Source organism: Hemiscyllium ocellatum (genome assembly GCF_020745735.1).
Source record: "Hemiscyllium ocellatum isolate sHemOce1 chromosome 27 unlocalized genomic scaffold, sHemOce1.pat.X.cur. SUPER_27_unloc_41, whole genome shotgun sequence".
Lineage (NCBI taxonomy): Eukaryota > Metazoa > Chordata > Chondrichthyes > Orectolobiformes > Hemiscylliidae > Hemiscyllium > Hemiscyllium ocellatum.
Genome location: NW_026867511.1, coordinates 63,215 through 81,641, shown reverse-complemented (window position 1 = coordinate 81,641; position 18,427 = coordinate 63,215). Strand labels below are relative to the sequence as shown.

The following is an 18,427-nucleotide window of genomic DNA, read 5'->3' as shown; positions in this document are numbered from 1 at the left end:
CAAGTCTGATTTCATCCTCGACACTGAAAGACAAACTAGCCAGTGAAATATTTAATGTATTGGTTTTAATTTTCCAAATCTCATTAGTTTCAGGGTCGTTTCTTTAGATTAGAAAAGTCCTTTCGTGAGACCGAGAACAGGAAACTGCAGACCGTTTAACTTAACATATGTCGTAGGGAAAATGTTCAAAGCTATTATTAAAGATATTATGATAGGGCACTTGTATAAGTTCAAGGTAATCAGGCAACGTAAATGTGTTTTTGTCAATGAGAAATAATGTTGTAATAATTTTTTTGAAGAACGGCCTCTCCGCACTGCGACTGAGCTGATGAACCTCCAGTGCCGACAGGGAATGGAATCCCTTCCCTCAGTGTCGACATTTCCACAACTTCTCCGCAGTTCTGGTGACTTTTTGACTCTGTGTTTCAAATGAACAACTGAAAGTGTGATCACACTCAGGAAACGTGTACAGTCACTCCCTCCTGCGAATAGTGTAATGTTTCTTCAGTCTGTGTAACTGGTTAAAGCTCCTTCCCACAGTCAGCTCACGGGGAGACCCTCTCAGTCAGTGTAACTGGTTAAAGCTCTGCCCAGTCAGCTCACGGGGAGACTGTCTCAACAAGGAGAAAAGACATGCAAAAGTTGAGCAGCGAGACAAAATGCAAAAGCAATAAAATGTCGAACCACAGGGGAAAAAATATTGTGACTCTACTCCTTTTCTTCTTTTTGGCATTTGGACACTTAAAATCTGTCAGTAACACCCGCATCTTAAAAGAACATACTGCGCATGTTTTCTGGTGTCAGCAAAACACCGGGTATGCTCATCACAGTCCGCCAAAATAGGCACGCGATCTTCTTTTGATTGACCAATAGGAAGTACTGGAGGACCGGAAGGAGTCTAGTCCTCCCGCCAATCAGAGTCACCCCATTGTCTGAATGCGGAAGTTTGACCATGAGCTTCTGAAGCTGCTGCTGTTTCTCTGAAAGAAGATCGAGCTTCACCCCAGAACCCCACTTCCTTCCTCTGTCCAATATCTGTGAGTACAGGTCACTGTTTTCTCGCCGCCTTTTCCATTTTTTAAAAAATTCAGGGTTTCAATTGACTTGCAGCAACTTAAAGGAAAGGGAATGAATCGGGGTGGGAACAGACTCTGGAAACGTTGCTGCACGTCTGTGTCGCAATTGACGAAATAGACAGGCAGGAGGCTGGAAGAACAGAACAAGCCAGGTAACATCAGGAGGTGGAGAAGTCACGTGTAACCCTTCTTCAGGATTGGGGATGGGTGTAGCGGTGTCCTGGGGGCTGGGTGGTGAAGTGGGGATAGGTGAAGACAGGTGGAGGGTCCGACTTGGTGGGTCAATGGGAGGAATAAATCTGGTTGATGACAGGGAGGAGTAGAAATGAGGGGGAGGGGCTGAGAAGGGATTCGAGGGGGATGGGAAGTGAGATTATTTGAGACTGGAGAACTCAATGTTGAGTCCTCTGGGCTGGAGGCTGCCCAGACGGAGGATGAGGTGTTGTTACTTCAATTTGCTGTTTGGTTCATTGTGGCAATGGAGGAGGCCTAAGATAGTCTTTTCAGAAAGGGAGTGGGAAGGGGAATTAAAATGTGTGGTGACTGGGAGGTCCCGTCAACCTCTGTGAACCTGTCTGCGAAGCTTGGCAAACCGTTCCCAACTTTATGCTCGGTCTCCCCAACATAGAGAAGATCACAATTGGAAAATACGTGAGAAGTAGAATACAACAATGTGAAGTTGTAGCCTTTGCTGTGGGGGGGGGGAAGCAGAAAGGAATTGTATTATTTAAATGGTGATATACTGAGATGTGGAGAAAGTGAGATCTGCAGATGCTGGAGATTAAAGTCAGTAAGTGTGGCGCTGGAAAAGCACAGCAGGCCAGACAGCATCCGAGAGGCAGGATAGTCGATGTTTTGGGCCCAAGGGAATAGGGAATGATATGTGGATGTAGAAAGGGGGCTCAGTGTCTTTCTACACCAGTCACTGCCAGTTGTCAGACAGGTGCAGCAAGCAATCAGCAAAGCAAGTGGTATATTAACAAGAGGAATTGAGTTCAGAAGTGGGGATGTCTTCCTGCAGTTAGGGGTCATTGAATATATTCAAGGCTGAGTTCATCTGATTTTTTGAGCAACAATGAAGTGGATGTTTATGGGGGAAAGCAAGAAAATGTTTTTAAGACCAGTAGAGAACAGTTACAGTCACACAGCACATGAACAGACCTTTCAGTCCAACTAGTCCATGCTGACTGTATTCACAAACTAATCTAGTCCTACTTGCCAGTGTTTGGCCCATATCCCTCCAAACCTTTCCTATTCATGTACTTAACCAAATGTCTTTTAAAAGTAACTATACCGGCATCCACCTTCCTCTGGACATTCATCCCACACGTGAACCACGTGTTTTTTTTAAAAAGTTGCCCCTCAAGTCTTTTCAAAACCTTTCTCCTCTCACTTTTCACAATTTGCTGCGTAATCCTGAAACTCCCACCTGAGGGAAATGACACCTGCCATTCACCTCATGTATACCTCTCATGATTTTATAAACCTCTGTACGGTCACCTCTCAACTTCCTGTGCTCCAGTGAAGAAAGTCCCAGCTTATCCACCTAGATTTTGGTAGATTCATATCCAGTTATGGTCTGTTCAATGCTGGTCCAGGTTCGAAAGACCAATTGGCCAACTCCTGCTCCCAATTCTCACGCTCTGTGTCCAAAGTTAAAAATCATACAATACAGGGTCATAGTCCGACAGGTTTATTTGGGAGCACTAGCTTTTAGAGCGCTGCTCCTTCATCAAATGGTTGTGAAGAATAAGATTGTAAGACACAGAATTTATAGCAAAGGTTTACAGTGTGATGTAACTGAAATTATATATTAAAAAAGACCTGGATTGTTTGTTAAGTCTCTCATCTTTGAGAACTGAAACCAACATGGTCATTCTTTCATATGTGAATAGCAAAATTTTTTTTAAAAAGTTACATTCCCAATTGGTGTCACATCGTCCCAGATAATGTATTGAAGGTGTGAGTTTCCCTGTGTGAGGCTGTCTGAACCACAATGGTCAGACTGATTCTAATTTTAAAAAATGGATTAACAGAATCTTACCTGGATTCATGCAGTTTTGTGTCCAGGACAGCAAGAGACCATCAGATATAGGAGCAGAAATTAGGCCTTTCGGCCCATTGGGTCTGCTCATACCATTCGATCGTGGCTATTAAGTTTCTTATCTGTGTTCTCCTGCTTTTTCCCCATAAGTCTCGATCCCCTTGATACTCAAGGACCTATCTATCTCGTCTTAAATATCCTCAGTGATCTGGCCTCCACAGCCTTCTGTGGCAGTTAATTCTATAGATTCATTACTCTCTGGCTGAAGACATTTCTCCTTATCTCCAATGTGAAGGGTCTTCCCTTTACTCTAAGACTGTGCCTTGAGCCTTAGTCTCTCCTCCCAATGGAAAGATCTTCCCAACGTCCACTCTGTCCAGGCCGTTCAGTATTCCGTATGTTTCAATTAGATCTCCCCTGAGTATAGGCCTGTTAATCAGCATCACCTAGACCCTTCAGGATGAGATACAACAGGGATTAGGCTCAACAAAGTGAGAAGGGGAGAGTGTGTGGGATGGAGACTTTTCGCTTTGAGGGAATAAGAGAGGAAGCAGAATTGACTATAAATTAGAATTGATTGGATGGACCAGTGGGCTGAGGAGTGGCAGATGGAGTTTAATTTAGAGAAATGTGAGGTTTTGCATTTTGGTCAAACAATCCAGACAGGACTGGTACAGTGAAGGAGAGTGTTGCAGAACAAAGAGACCTAGGAGTGCAGGTTTATAGTTCCTTGAAAGTGGAGTCGCAGGTAGACAGGATAGTGAAGAAGGTGTTTGGTATGCTTTCCTTTATTGGTCAGAGCATTGAGTATAGGCGTTGGGAAGTCATGTTGTGGCTGTACGTTGGTTAGGCCTCTTTTGGAATAGTACGTCCAGTTCTGGTCTCCCTGCTTGAGGAAAGAACTTTCAAACTTTGAGAGGGGTCGGAAAAGATTTACAAGGCTGTTGTGAGGCTTGGAGGGTTTGAACTACAGGGAAAGGCTGATTAGGTATGGGATATTTTTCCCGGAGCATCAGAGGCTGAGGGCAGCCTTATTGAGGTTTATAACAGGCATGGATAGGGTGCATATCCAAGGTCTTTTCCCCAGGGTCAGGGAGGCCAAAACTAGAGGGCATATGTTTGAGGTGAGAGGGGAATGATTTGAATGGGACCTGAGGAGCAATTGTTTTCACGCAGAGGGTGGTGCATGTATGGAATGAACTGCTAGAGGAAGTGGTGAGGCTGATATAATTATATTTAAAATGCACCTAGTTGGATACATGAACAGGAACCATAAGAGCCACATGCTGGCAAATGGGACTAGATTAATTTTGGATATCTGTTTGGCACAGACGAGTTTGACCAAAGGGTCTGTTTCCGTTCTGTATGACTCTAATTGTCTTGGTGAAAGCAGAAGTGTGATTGTGAAGACTGAACTTTCAAAGCAGCTTTCGTGATTAGACTAGATTACTTACAGTGTGGAAACAGGCCCTTTGGCCCAACAAGTCCGCATCGACCCACCGAAGTGCACGCAACCAGACCCGTTCCCTTGCACCTAGCACTATGGGCAATTTAGCATTTTGAATTCACCTAACCTGCACATTTTTGGACTGTGGGAGGAAACCGGAGCACCTGGAGGAAACCCACGCAGACATGGGGAGAATATGCAAACTCCACACAGTCAGTCGCCTGAGGCGAGAATTGAATCTGGGTCTCTGGCGCTGTGAGGCAGCAGTGCTGCCCACTGTGCCACTGTGCTGCCCACTGTGCCACCATGCCACCCATAGATGTTTCATAGATGTTTTGCTCTTCCTAGGAGCAGAAGAAATCTTGCATTTGTGAGAGAGCAACTGAGTGAGTGTGCACATTTGGGATTTTGGTGGAAAGTGGGAATTCATTGCACTGTGGGGATCAAGCCCTCCCTATCCAGTCATTTCAGCTGGTGGATGAGACTCAGCAGTTCATGCAGGCAGTCAATCCAGGTAATATTTTTTAAATTCCTGCTTTGGAAATAGAACCAGTCTGACTCCAGATTGGGATACTGACAAACTCTAGCCTCATCCCTTTAATGCATTGTCTGAGCTGAGATGTCACCTTTTGTTATAAAGCCTTATGTTAGCTTGAGAGGGTGCCTTACAGGAAGTTCTGTGATTTACATATTTATGATACCTGTAATCCATTGTAAAAGATGAAAGACTTAACAATCCAGGTTTGTTCAATATATCATTTCAGTGGCAGGACACAAATGTCTTTCCATAAATTCTGTGCCTTATGGTCTTATTCTCCACAACCACCTGATGAAGGAGCAGTGGGATGATGCTTTCAATTTTGTGAACTAACAAAAGAAAAGGGTGTTCCACAGAAAGTAGAATAGCTTGTTCTGAATTTCTACCCTGCACTGACAGTGATGACTTTTGTAATCTCTTTTTACAGAGTATTTGAAGATCTGAAGATGCAAGTCTCAATGAACAGATGAAGGCCTGATGCCTGAAATGTTGACTCTCCTGCTTCTCATGCTGCCTGACCCACTGTGCTTTTACAGCGCAACACTTTTTGACACTGACTCTCCCGCGTCTACAGTCCTTATTTTCACGTCAATATCTGACAGTCACTCAATTGATCAGGACAGCCACGATTTTTGACTATAATTCTGTGAGAAGGAGCAAACCTTTTTGGTTCCTGTTTGAGTAAGTTTTCATTATCAGTGGGCCTGGATGAGAGACCCAACTGTTGCTGCCCACTGAATGTGGAGCCTGAAACTGTTATACGGCCTGGAAAGAGGAATTCCCAGCAGTGAGGGGAAGTACATGCGTTTGATTGTAGCTGAAGCTTCGGACATGGAGAAACCGTGGAAGTGTGATAACTGTGGGAAAGGCTTCCGTACTCCGTCTGACCTGGAGATTCATCAGCGCGTCCACACGGGGGAGAGGCCGTTCTCCTGTCCTAAGTGCGGGAAGGGCTTTACCCAGGTCTCTGCCCTGCTTAGGCACCAGCGGATCCACACGGGGGAGAGGCCTTTCAGTTGCCCCGAGTGTGGGAAGGCCTTCAGCAATTCCTCCACCTTGCAGACCCACCGACGAGTCCATACGGGAGAAGGGCCCTTCAGCTGTCCCGAGTGTGGGAAGGCCTTCAGCTATTCCTACCACCTGCTGAGGCACCAGCGGGTCCACACGGGGGAGAGGCCTTTCAGCTGCCCCGAGTGTGGGAAGGCCTTCAGCAATTCCTCCACCTTGCTGACCCACCGGCGAATCCATACGGGAGAGAGGCCCTTCAGTTGTCCTGAGTGCGGGAAGGCCTTCAGCAATTCCTCCACCTTGCTGACCCACCGGCGAGTCCATACGGGAGAAGAGCCCTTCAACTGTCCCGAGTGTGGGAAGGCCTTCAGCTATTCCTCCCACCTGCTGAGGCACCAGCGGATCCACACGGGGGAGAGGCCTTTCACTTGCCCCGAGTGTGGGAAGGCCTTCAGCAATTCCTTCACCTTGCTGACCCACCGGCGAGTCCATACGGGAGAGCGGCCCTTCAGTTGTCCTGAGTGCGGGAAGGCCTTCAGTTATTCCTCCGCCCTGCTGAGGCACCAGCGGGTCCACACAGGGGAGAAGCCCTTCAGCTGTCCTGAGTGTGGGAAGGCCTTCACCCGCTCCTCCAACCTCCGGAACCACCAGCGACTTCATATGCCATCGCAGGGAGACTGACAGCGACTGCCGAGTGCCATTATCGACTGGACTATCCACCCAGTTCTGGGATCTGTTGGGTTTGAATCTCATCGCGGCAGATGGTGGAATTGGAATTCGGTCAGAATCTAATGATGAAACCATTTTCTGGTGTTGGGTGGGGGAGAAAACCCCAATCTGATTCACTCACGCCCTTTTTAGGGAAGGAAACTGCTGTTGTGGGAAAGGATTCACTCAGTCGTCCCAGCTGCATCCTTTACCCGGTCTGGCCTACACATGACTCCAGACCCACAGCAGTCTGTTTCACTCCACACTGCCCCCGTTCCCGGCCCCACGGGTTAAGGCTGTACCAAGGATCCAATTACCAGGAATAAAGAGTGCTGACCAAGAGTAAAGAAAATGGGGTGGGGTGGAGGGAGGGGGAGTTTGTGCGCTTTGACCTTGAGTTGTTTAAAAAGCAGCTGCTTTCTCTCCCCCTTTTTGCTGGGGGAGATCTGAAGCTGTAACAAAATTGGGTCACAATAAAGATTACCTGAACTTACTGTCAGGCTCAGACTATCATTGAAAGCTTTGAGCTCCAGATGGTCTTTGATTTAAAGCTGCTCATTTCTTCCAGCCTCCTGCACTAAGTTTCTAATGTCGTGTAGCAGATGGAGCAGTGAATGATTTGCTCATATCGTTAGAACTTGTAAATTTTTAAGGAGTACCGGTACTGCATCGTTTCATCAACATTGTAAAGGTTACTGGCAGCACTGGGCGGTTTGCGCTCTGTTCACTAGTAACTCTTATCTTTAAAATTTGAGAATAGCTAAAATTATATATTCCAAAACATCATTGAAGTCTCAACGCATTTCAATTTTTAAAAAGAGCTGCTGAAATCTTTCTGAAACTTGCACTGGAATATGTGCAGTTAGGCCACAGCTCAGGACAGGCTGGAAGGGGTGAATGACCTATTCCTCATTTTGTGAAATTGGTTTCGACTAAGTAGACGTAGAGTCCTAGAGTTGTAGAGCCGGAAACAAACCCCTCAGTCCATATCTTAAATGAATCTAGTGACCCATTTGCCTGCATTTGGCCTATGTTCATCTGTACCCTTCCTATTCATATCCCCTTCCAGATGCCTTTTAAATGTTGTAATTGTACCAGTCTCCACCACTTCTGCTGGCAGTACATTCCATACACGCACCACCCCCTGCGTGAAAATATTGCCCCTCAGGTCCCTTTCCCCACTCACCTTCAACCTATGCCCCTTCAGTGCTGGACTCCCCTACCTGGGGAAAGACCTTGGACGTTCACCCTATCCATGCCCCTTACAAATGTCTATAATTTTGAGGAGGAGAAAATGAGGACTGCATATACTAGACATCATTTTCCACCCCCCACCCCACTTTATCCAAGTCCCATGCCTTCAACTCAGCACCACCCTCCTGACCTGTCCATCAACTTTTCAATCTATCAGCTCCACCCACTTCTCCAACCTATCCATCGCCAAACCGTTACTACCCGATGCCTGGAGGAGGAACGCCTCATATTCTGCCTTGCGACCCTGCAACCACACAGGATAAATTGTGGATTTCAACAGTTTCCTCACCTCCCCCACTTTATCCCAGTCCCAAGCCTCCAACTCTGCACTGCCCTTCTGACATGTCCATCATTTTTCCTATCTATCTGCACCATAACCCCCTCCGAACTATCATCTTGCCCCCCCTCCTCCCCCCCACCACCATCTCTCACATACACACACCTTCATGTACCTATGGCATTCTCAGCTACCTTCTCCCCCAACCCCACCCACTTCCCATTTATCTCTCAGCACCCCCGCCCACAAACTTCGTTCCTGATGAAGGGCTGATGCCAAAACGTCAATTCGTCTGCTCCATGGCTGCTGCCTGACCTGATATGGTTTTCCAGCACCCCACACTCTCGGCATAATTTTAAGGTAATTGGAGGAAGGTTTCGGGGAGATGTCAGAATAGGTTCTTACTCAGATAGTGGTGGCTATGTGAAATGCACTGTCAACAGTGGTAGTAGAGTCAGATATATTAGGGACATTTAATCGACTCTTGGATAGGTACATGAAAGTTAGTACAATAAGTGGTATGTAGGTCAGTCTGATTTTAGACTAGGATAAAGGGCCGGTACTGTGCTATGTACCTAAGTGGAGTCAAAAGTTTTGTTTTATCAGCAGTACAGTCAGATCCGAGCAAACGAGGACATGCAGGTCATACTGCGCTTAGACAGAGTGAGGCGTACAGGGTTACAGCTGCACAGGAGGTGCACAGAAGCACGGTCAACATTAGATTTCAAATTGGAGAGCTCCATTCAGCAGGCTAATAATGGCAGGGAAGAAGCTATTCTTGAACCTGTTGGTACATGTGTTCAAGCTTCTGTATCTTCTGCCTGACAGAGGATGGTGTGGGAGATCATTCCCAGGGTGGGAGGGGTCTTTGAGGTTGGCAGCCTTTCCACGACAACGAGAAGTGTAGATGGATTCCATGGATGGTAGGTTGGCTTCTGTGATGGACCGTGCTGTGCACACAACCTTCTGTAGTTTCTTCTGGTCCTGGGCAGAGCAGTTGCCGTAGCAGGGCGAGATGCAACCAGATACATGGCTTTCTATGGTGTATCTGTAAATGTTGGTGAGTGTCATCATGGACGTGCCGAATTTCTTAAGCATCTTGAAGAAGAAAAGGCGTTGTTGTGCCTTCTTGACCATTGCATGGGTGGGTTTAGATATTTAGCTGCTCATTTCTCATTCTTACTAATTCCTTTACTTGATGCAGTCACACAGTCAGTTTCATACCTTGTGCTAATCTTTTCTGAAGGTCTTCTTCAGAAGGATAAAATATTACGAGGGGCAAAGGTAGTGTACATACATAATATGAAATCTTTAAACTTGAATTCATTTTTAAGAGCAGAACAATGCATTTATGGTAAAAATGGGTAAATTTAACAGGGTTTTAGGAAGGGTGAGAGTGGGAAGTATGTGGAGGTGCATGTTAAAACAGGACCGAGTCTGCATGGCTTTGACAAGAGAAGGTCATGTCTGACAAATCTATTAGGATTCTTTAAGCAGGTAATGAGTAAGTTAGACAAAGGGAGAGCCAATGGACGTGAGCGATTTGGATTTCCAGAAGGCCTTTGACAAGGTGCCGTGCGGGAGGTTGCTAAGTAAGGTAAGAGTCCCTGGTGTAGGAGCAAGGTGCTGGCACGGATCGAGGATTGACTGACTGGCAGAAGGTAGAGAGTTGGCATAAAGGGGTCTTTGGAGTTCCAAAGGGGTCCATGCTGAGAATGCTTGGACAGGCCAGGAGAATGGTCAGAGAAGGGGCAGATCGAATACAATGTGGTAAAGTCTGAGGTTATGCACTTTGGTGGGAAGACCAGAAACAGAGACTGTTTTCAAAATGGGAAAGGCTTCGGAAATGTGAAACAGAAAGGGATTGGGGAATCCCAGCTCAGGGGGAGAATTGTACCATTCATTCGGGGTGGTGTGGAAAGGATCGTACCATTGAGACTTGGGAGAATTGTACCCTTAATGTCTGTGGGGGAGTAAAGGATTATACCATTCAGAGGGGGACGATTGTATTATTCGAAGGTGGAGGGGCAAAAGGAAAGGGGAGGATTGTACCATTCACATCACGGGGTGTGGATTGTACCATTCACAGGGAGAATTATTTATTTTTATATTTCAGAATTTCCAGGATACAGGACATATGCCAATTTTACCCACCAGAAATCGACTGAAACTGGGTGCACTAAAAAAATCCAGCAGGAACATTATCAGTAAAAAGGTCCAGTTTCGGTCATAGCAGTTATAGCCTTCTAGAGTCACACCGCACAGAAACAGACACTTCAGTTCAACTCATCCATGCCGACCAGATGTTCCAATCTGGCCCAGTCCCAAGTTCCAGCATTTGCTCCTTATTCCTCTAAATCCGAACTATTCATCTAGACACCTTTTAAATGTTGTAATTGTACCCACCTCCACCACTACCTCTGGCTGCACATTCCATACACGCTCTACCTTCTGCGTTAAAACGTTGCCCCTTAGTTCCTTTTTAAATCGTTCCCCCTCTCATCTTAAACTTATGCCTTCTAGTTTTGGACTCCTCCACCTTGGGGGAACATACCTTGGCTATTCGCCCTATCCGTGATTCTCATGATTTTATAAACCCCTCAGGTCACCCCTCAGCCACCTCCACTCCAGAGAGAACAGCCCCAGCCTAGTCAACCTCTCTCTGTAGCTCAAATCCTCCAACCCTGGCAACATCTTTGTAAATCTTTTCTGAAGCCTTTCAAGTTTCACAACATCCTTCCAAGAGGAAGGATGCCGGAATTGTACACTTCTTCCAAAAGTGGCCGAAACATTCTCCTGTACAGCCACAACATGACCTCTCAAATCCTATACTCAATACTCTGACCAATAAAAAAAAGTATATCAAACACCTTCTTCACTATCCTATCTACCTGCAACTCCACTTTCAAAGAGCTGTGAACCTGCACTCCAAGGTCTCTTTTGTTCAACAACACTCCCTGAACCTTACCATTAAGTGTAGATGTGCTGCTCTGATTTGTTTTTCCAAAATGCAGCACCTCGCATTCATCAAAATTAAACTCCATCTACCACTCCTCAGCCCATTGGTACATCTGATCAAGATCCCATTGTAATCTGAGGTAACCTTCCTCATTGTTCACTGCACCTCCAATTTTGGTGTCATCAGCAAACCTACTAACTACACATCCTATGTTCACATCCAAGTCATTTGCATAAAAAATACAAAAAGTAGTGGACCTAGCACCGATCGTTGTGGCACTCCACTGGTCATAAGCCTCCAGTTTCAAAAATAAACCTCCACTACCTTCTTCTAACTTTGAGCCAATTCTGTATCCAAATGTCTAGTTCTCTCTGTATTCCATAAGATCTAACCTTGCTAACATGTCTCCCTCGGGGAACCTTGTCAAACACCTTACTGAAGTCCATATAGATCACGTCCATTGCTGCCCTCATCAATCTTCTTTGTTACTTCTTCAAAGCACTCAATCAAGTTTGTGAGACATGATTTCCCATGCACAAAGCCATGCCGCCTATCCCTAATCAGTCCTTGCCTTTCCGAATATGTGTAAATCCTGTCTCTCAGGTTTCACTCCAACAACCTGCCCACCACCGATGTCAGGTTCCCTGGCTTTTCCTTATCAACGTTCTTAAATAGTGGTACCACGTTAACCAACCTCCAGTTTTCCGTCACCTCTCCTGTGACTATCAATGATGCAAATATTTCAGCAAGGGGCCCAACAATCACTTCCCGTAGCCTCCCACAGAGTTCTCAGGTACATCTGATCAGGTCCTTGAGATTTACCCATCTTCATGTTTCAAGATATCCAGCACCACTTCCTCTGTAATATGGACATTTTTCAAGATGTTATAATCTATTTCCCTACATTTTATATTTTTCATGTCCTTCTTCAGAGTAAACATTGATGCAAAATACTCGCTTTGTATCTCTCCATCTCCTGTAGTTCCACACATTGACTGCCTTGCTCATCTTTGGTGTGCCCTATTCTCTCCCTAGTGGCCCTTTTGTCCTTAATGTATTTGTAAAAACCCTTTGGGTTCTCCTTAACCCTATTTGTCAAAGTTATCTCATATCCAGTTTTTGTCCTCCTGACTTCCCTTTTAAGTATACTCATACTACCTTTATACTCTTCTAAGGATTCACACAATGTATCCTGTCTATACCTGACATATGCTTCCTTCTTTTTCTTCACCAAATACTCAATTTCTCCAGTCATCCAACATTCCCTACACCTACCAGACATTCCTTTCACCCTAACAGGAATATACTGTCTCTGGACTCTCTTTATCTCATTTCTGAAGGCTTCCCATTTTCCAGCCGTCTCTTTACCTGCAAACATCTGCCACCAAACAGCTTTGGAAAATTCTTGCCTATTACGTTAAAACGAGACATTCGCCAATTTAGAATTTCAACTTTTAGATCTGGTCTATCCTTTTCCATCACTATTTTAAAATTAATGTAATTATGGTCGCTGGCCCCAAAGTGCACCCCCACTGACACCTCAGTCAGCTGTCCTGCCTTATTTCCCAAGAGTAGGTCAAGTTTTGCACCTTCTCCATAGGTATATCCACATACTAAATCAGAAATCTTTATTGAACACGCTTAACAAATTCGTCTCCATCTAAACCCTTAAACCTAGGGCAGTCCTGTTGGAAAGTTAAATCCCCTACCATAACCATATAAGGGGAAATGAGTTTAAAACTGGGCACAATCCTCCAGGTGCAGTTTCAGGAATGCTATGTTTGGTTGCAGCAACACTTCCTTCCCTTTATGTTCTATTTCTTTAGCAATAAAAGTGAATGCTGCATTCACTTACTTTCTTATCTACTGTACCTGCATGCTAGTTTTCTGTGACTCATTAATGAGGATACCCAGATCTCTCTGCACCAGATCATCCCAAACCCTCTATTAGAAAAAAGGTTGCTTTGCTGTGTTTTTTTGACCAAAATGCATGACCTCACACTTATCCACCTTAAACTCCATATGCCACATTTTGACCCACTCTCCTAACCTATCTAGATCCATTTGAAAGGTTTGTATTTCCTCATTGCAACTTACCATCCTGTCTATTTATGTGTCATCCACAAATTTGGCAAATGAGCCTTTTATCCCTGTATCCATGTCACTAATGTAGATTGTAAATAGCTGGGGTCCAAGGACCCAACCCTGTGCACCTCACTAGTTACATCTTGCCATCCAGAAAAAAAGTCATCAATTCAGACTGTCTGTCTTCTGCCCATCAGCCAGTCACCTATCCAAGCTGATAAATTGCCCCATGTCCCACATGATCTAACCTTGCAAATTAATGCTTTGAGTGGCACTTTAGCAAATGCCTTCTGAAAAGCCAGATATATTACATCTACATGATCCCTATTATCCACTTGTTACATCTATGAAGAACTTAGTCAAATCTGATTTGCCCATCATAAAACCATGCTGACTCTGATAGATAGAGTTTTGACTTTTCAAACGTCCTGATATTGCTTCCTTGATAATTGACGCTAACACCTTCCCAACAACAGATGTTAAACTAACTGGTCTGCAACTTTTCACATATTGCCTGTCTCCCTTTCTGAATACAGGCATTACATTAGCATTTTTCCAATCCACTGGAACCATAATATCCTAAGATATAGGAGCAGAAATGAAGCCATTCAATCATGGCTGAAACGTTTCTAACTCCATTCTCCCGCTTTCTCCCCGTGTCCTTTGATCACCTTGACAATCAAGAACCTGCCTATCTCTGTATTAAATAAACTTAATGAATCTTTCTCATGTCCAGGGAATTTTGGAATATTGTAACTAATGAATCCACAATCTCCACCGTCACTTCCTTTAGTACCCTAGGAGGGTAGGCCATCAGGCCCAGGAGATTTGTTTGCACTCAATCCTAATAGTGTACCTATCGACGTTGATTGTTTAAGTTCTACCTTTTGTCTAGCCTTTGACTTGCTCATTCCAATACGAACGGTCCTGCTGTCCTCCAACGTGAAAACTGAGGAAAAGTATTGATTTAGCAGCTCTGTCATTTCAGTGTTCCCCTTATTAACTCACCTGGTTCATCTTCCAAGGAACCAACATTTACTTTAGCGACTCTGTTCCCTTTGGCATACCCTTTTGATATTTTATACTAGGCTTCTTTCGTAATTTACCTTACCTATTTCTATTCATTTTTAAAAATCCCTTTGTTTGTGTCTGGAAGTTTCCCGATGTTTCAGCTTTCCAAAGGTCTGGAGTAACATTCCTGAACAGGCTGAAAATTAAAAAGTAACTCACCTTTCAGGAGGCTGGGGGCGGGGAAAACCAACCCCCATTGTCCCCTATTGGTTGGAGGGCTCCCCAACCACGCCCCCTCTGATGGTGATGACGTTGTCTGGACCACGCCCCCTGCGTGTTGGCGCATGTGCAGTGTAGGTCCCGCGGCCGGACCGAGACAGTGTGACTGAGTGTGGGAGAGGAATGGCGCCGGCGGCTGAAGGAACAAGAACAGAAACCGCTGGAAAAGCTGAGCAGGTCCGGCAGCTCGTGTTGAGAGAAATGTGAGGACGTGTTTCGGGTCCGGGGACCCTTCTTCAGAACAGGACCAGGTTTCAGAAACATCCCGGGGAGGTCGCCAGGTCCGAGCGCCAAGACCTGGCTCCTGCCCCCGGGGAGAGGAGACAGTGAGACAGGGTAGGATTGGGAACCGCGGGAGGAGGGAGACTGGGGAGTTTATAAACTCCTAGGGGGAGGCCGCAGGCCGCGAATAAAAGCCCCACAGGCCCAGTGTTTACTTCACCGGGGAAGGAGCTCTCGGGTTGCCCGGGCAACCAGCCGCCATCTTTGTGAGGGTCAGGCACATGTTGTCTTGGGGCGGGGAGCGCGGGCGGCCATCTTGGTGAGGGCACCATCAACTGTCATTTCCGGGAGAGAATTCCAACCTCGTGGCAGCCCCGGCCTTGGCTGAGCTTCATTCCCCACACAGTGTAGTGATGTGCAGGTTAGGGGGGCTCAGCCATGCTAAATTACTGATTAATGCCCATGGTCTGGTTAGTGTATGTTGACCATGCTAATTTACCCGCAGTGTCCAGAGATGTGCAGGTTAGAGTGGACTGGCCGAGGTAAGTGTATCCATAGTGTTCGGGGTTCTGCAGGTTAGGGTGAAGGTCTGGACCCCCGAGATCGGTCAAAAGAATCACTGGGAGCTGAATGAAATAAGGCAGCCTAGCACAGATTTGTCCAGCAACACAGGTTAAAAACTTTATGTTCCGTGGCAAAATTACACAATTACATTTGAAAATTACTCATTATTTTTGAGACAGCACAGCCTTAATGACAAGAAAAGACCAATAAAATGTGATAAGGTGACATGATTGACAGCAGGTTAGTCCAATGATATTTCCTGGGAAACAGATTGTTTTACGTGCAAAATCATCCCATGTTTGCTAGTTCAAGAATAGTTCGAATACCAAATTACTTATGATTCACATTATACAAACTCCATTGTTCTCTTTTATTTCTAAATCCAACCAACTCAGCAAAGCAACAATTCAAGTTCAATGTCAAATCATAACCTGAAGCCATTTTGTTATATTATTTTAAAATATTATTTAAAATTGAAATGCCATTTTGTGGTTAATAAAAACCTACATACACCTGTTGCTCCTAACAACAGCCTAAATTCAAATTTTAAATCCTGATCTCAATAAAGCAGCAGTTGTCTCATTACCCAAAAGGGTGAGACCACAAATGATATAATTACGGTTTTGATGGCTAATAACTCCTGAAAATCCTTCTACAAAAAAAGGTCACTGAGAGCTGCATATTCCAAAGTGTGCTATTCCTGTTTTGTAGAGCTTTTGGATTCTTCCATTCTGTGCAAAACTCAGGGAGGACTATGTTCCTACAGTTACAGCACGAGGAGTACTTACTTTATTCAAAATAATAACCAAGTTTAGTGTAGGTAAGGGAGGGACCTTGCAAATAAGAGGCATGCCTATCTTTGTGACTTCCTTGAGGCTGTTCAATAGATGGGTCTTTCGGTAAGAGATGCGGTTATTGTCCCAGAACAGTTCCACCAATCCCATAATTGGGAAGACATTGGTGCCATGTTGGGTCAAAAAGTCTTTTGCTGAAGTCAGCACATAACAGACCACTTCATCCCTGCCAAATATTCTGTTGTGTCTTTGAAGAAACAAATTGTAACCGAAAGATAACATTTCCCTATTTTCTCTTTTGCAGTGTGACCTATTTGGATAGGGCAAGGCTTACCAGGGTTGCCCACAGCACAACTGGTATCAAACTGGCACACAACACCTTTACAGGGTAAAGACCGTTTAGACTTGTTCTGTAAATGAACTGTTCAAGCTCTGACCACTGCAATAGTCATTCTTGGTAATGTTCAATCTCCCAGCATTTGGATGGGTATATGAATAGGAAGGGTTTGGAGGGATATGGGCCGAGTGCTGGCAGGTGGGACTAGATTGGGTTGGGTTATCTGGTCAGCATGGCCGGGTTGGACCGAAGGATCTGTTTCTATGTTGTACATCTCTGTGACTCTATAAATGGGTGATCTAATTGTTCGTTCACAACAGTAAGTAAACATCCTTCAACATCCATCTTTTGAAGACCATTCAGGCTCATAGAAACTTCAATCAAATCACCCCTTGCTATTCCAAACTCTGGTTGAAAGTCAGACCTGCCTGACTAATGATTTCCCATAAGACAGTCTGTTCATTGTGGGTGTCAATCCAGTTTACCTTCTGTGAATTGCCTTTTATGCATTTTCATTCTTCCTTAGGTAAGGATATCAAAACTGAGCACCGTGTTCAAGATGTAGTCCCACCAATGCTCTGTAACTGAGGCATAATCTCCTTACATTTATGTCATTGGCCTTTCTAATCACTTGCTGCGCTTGCATTCTAACTTGTGACTTATTTGCAAGGCCCCTGGATCCCTCTGCATCTCAGAATTATGCGGTTGTTCTCCAAATAGGTAATAAATTGCATTTTACCATATTGTACACCACTTGCAAGAGTTTTGCTTATTTATTTAACCAATCTAACAATCTGCATCCTTGATATGTCATCCCCACAATGTACTTCTCAATCTATTTTTGTGTTTCCTGCAAATGTAACCACATACCTTTGATCCCCTCCTGTAAGTCATCTATATAATTGTAAAAAGTTGAGGAGCCAGCAGAGATGCCTGTTGGAACCCCACCATACTTTCAAATATGCAACCAATTTGACAAAAGAACCATTCTTGCATATCCTGTTTTCTGCCAGTCAGTTGATGTTCTATAATATACTTTACACCATGAGCTCCTCTGTGCAATTTGCTTTTCTTGAAAACATGTCAAACACCTTTAGGATATTCAAGTTCAGTATATCCACAGGCTTCAATTTCCATACTCTTCCAAAGAATTCCTTTAGGACGGCATGGTAGCACAGTGGCTCCCTCTCACGGCCAGAGACACCTGTTGATTTCAGCCTTGAGTCGACTATCTGTTTGGAGTTTGTATGTTGTGTCTATGTCTTTGTGAGTTTCCACTGGGGGCTCCACAGTCCAAAGATGTGTAGGTTGGGTGAATTAGCCATGCTGGATTGTGTAATGTCCTTGGATGTACAAGCTAGGTGAGTTAGCCATGCTAAATGCAGGGTTACCGGAGTAGGGTGGCAGTCTGGATCTGGGTGGGATGCACTTGAGGGTTGGTGCAGGACTTGATCGACCAAAATGGTCTCTTTCCGCACTCTCGGAATTCTATGAATAAATTGGTGAAACAGCATTTTGTTTTCATATTAGCATGCTGATTCTTTTCAATTAACCACGAGTTTTTTGACATGGTGGTTTATAATCTCCTTAATTGATTCAAAAAAAACGTTTAATTGCCATTGACTCAAGGGATTCATTTTCCATGATGTATCTTTCCCTTCTGAACAGAAGTATTAAATATGTTACTCTCCAGTCAGAGGAATATTTGGCCTGATCTAATAAATCTTGGAAGATTAACATTAATGCAAATATGAACTCATTAGCCCCCTTTTAAAATTCTATGATGAAGTCCACCTGTAACCCAGAGATTTGCCAGCCCATAGC

The 18,427-nt window shown here is 44.7% G+C and overlaps 1 protein-coding gene and 1 long non-coding RNA gene across 3 annotated transcripts in view; both read left to right on the top strand.

The window, feature by feature from the left end:
- Positions 1-885: 885 nt before the first annotated feature.
- LOC132808327 (zinc finger protein 239-like) overlaps positions 886-18,427 on the top strand; it is a 75,354-nt gene continuing 57,812 nt past the window's right edge. The window contains exons 1-3 of one of the 2 annotated variants that reach the window (XM_060822086.1): positions 886-1,037; positions 5,533-6,763; positions 13,383-13,386. In XM_060822086.1, the coding sequence (XP_060678069.1) occupies positions 5,844-6,763; positions 13,383-13,386 (924 nt within the window). In that variant the 5' untranslated portion in view covers positions 886-1,037; positions 5,533-5,843. Of the gene's footprint in view, positions 1,038-4,915; positions 5,082-5,532; positions 7,307-13,382; positions 13,387-18,427 lie in introns of those variants that run through there. The other variant, XM_060822084.1, reaches the window with a different exon arrangement.
- LOC132808330 (uncharacterized) lies at positions 14,763-17,351 on the top strand. The gene is made up of 3 exons (XR_009642061.1): positions 14,763-14,889; positions 16,571-16,654; positions 17,130-17,351. It is a non-coding gene; the product is annotated as an uncharacterized LOC132808330 (long non-coding RNA).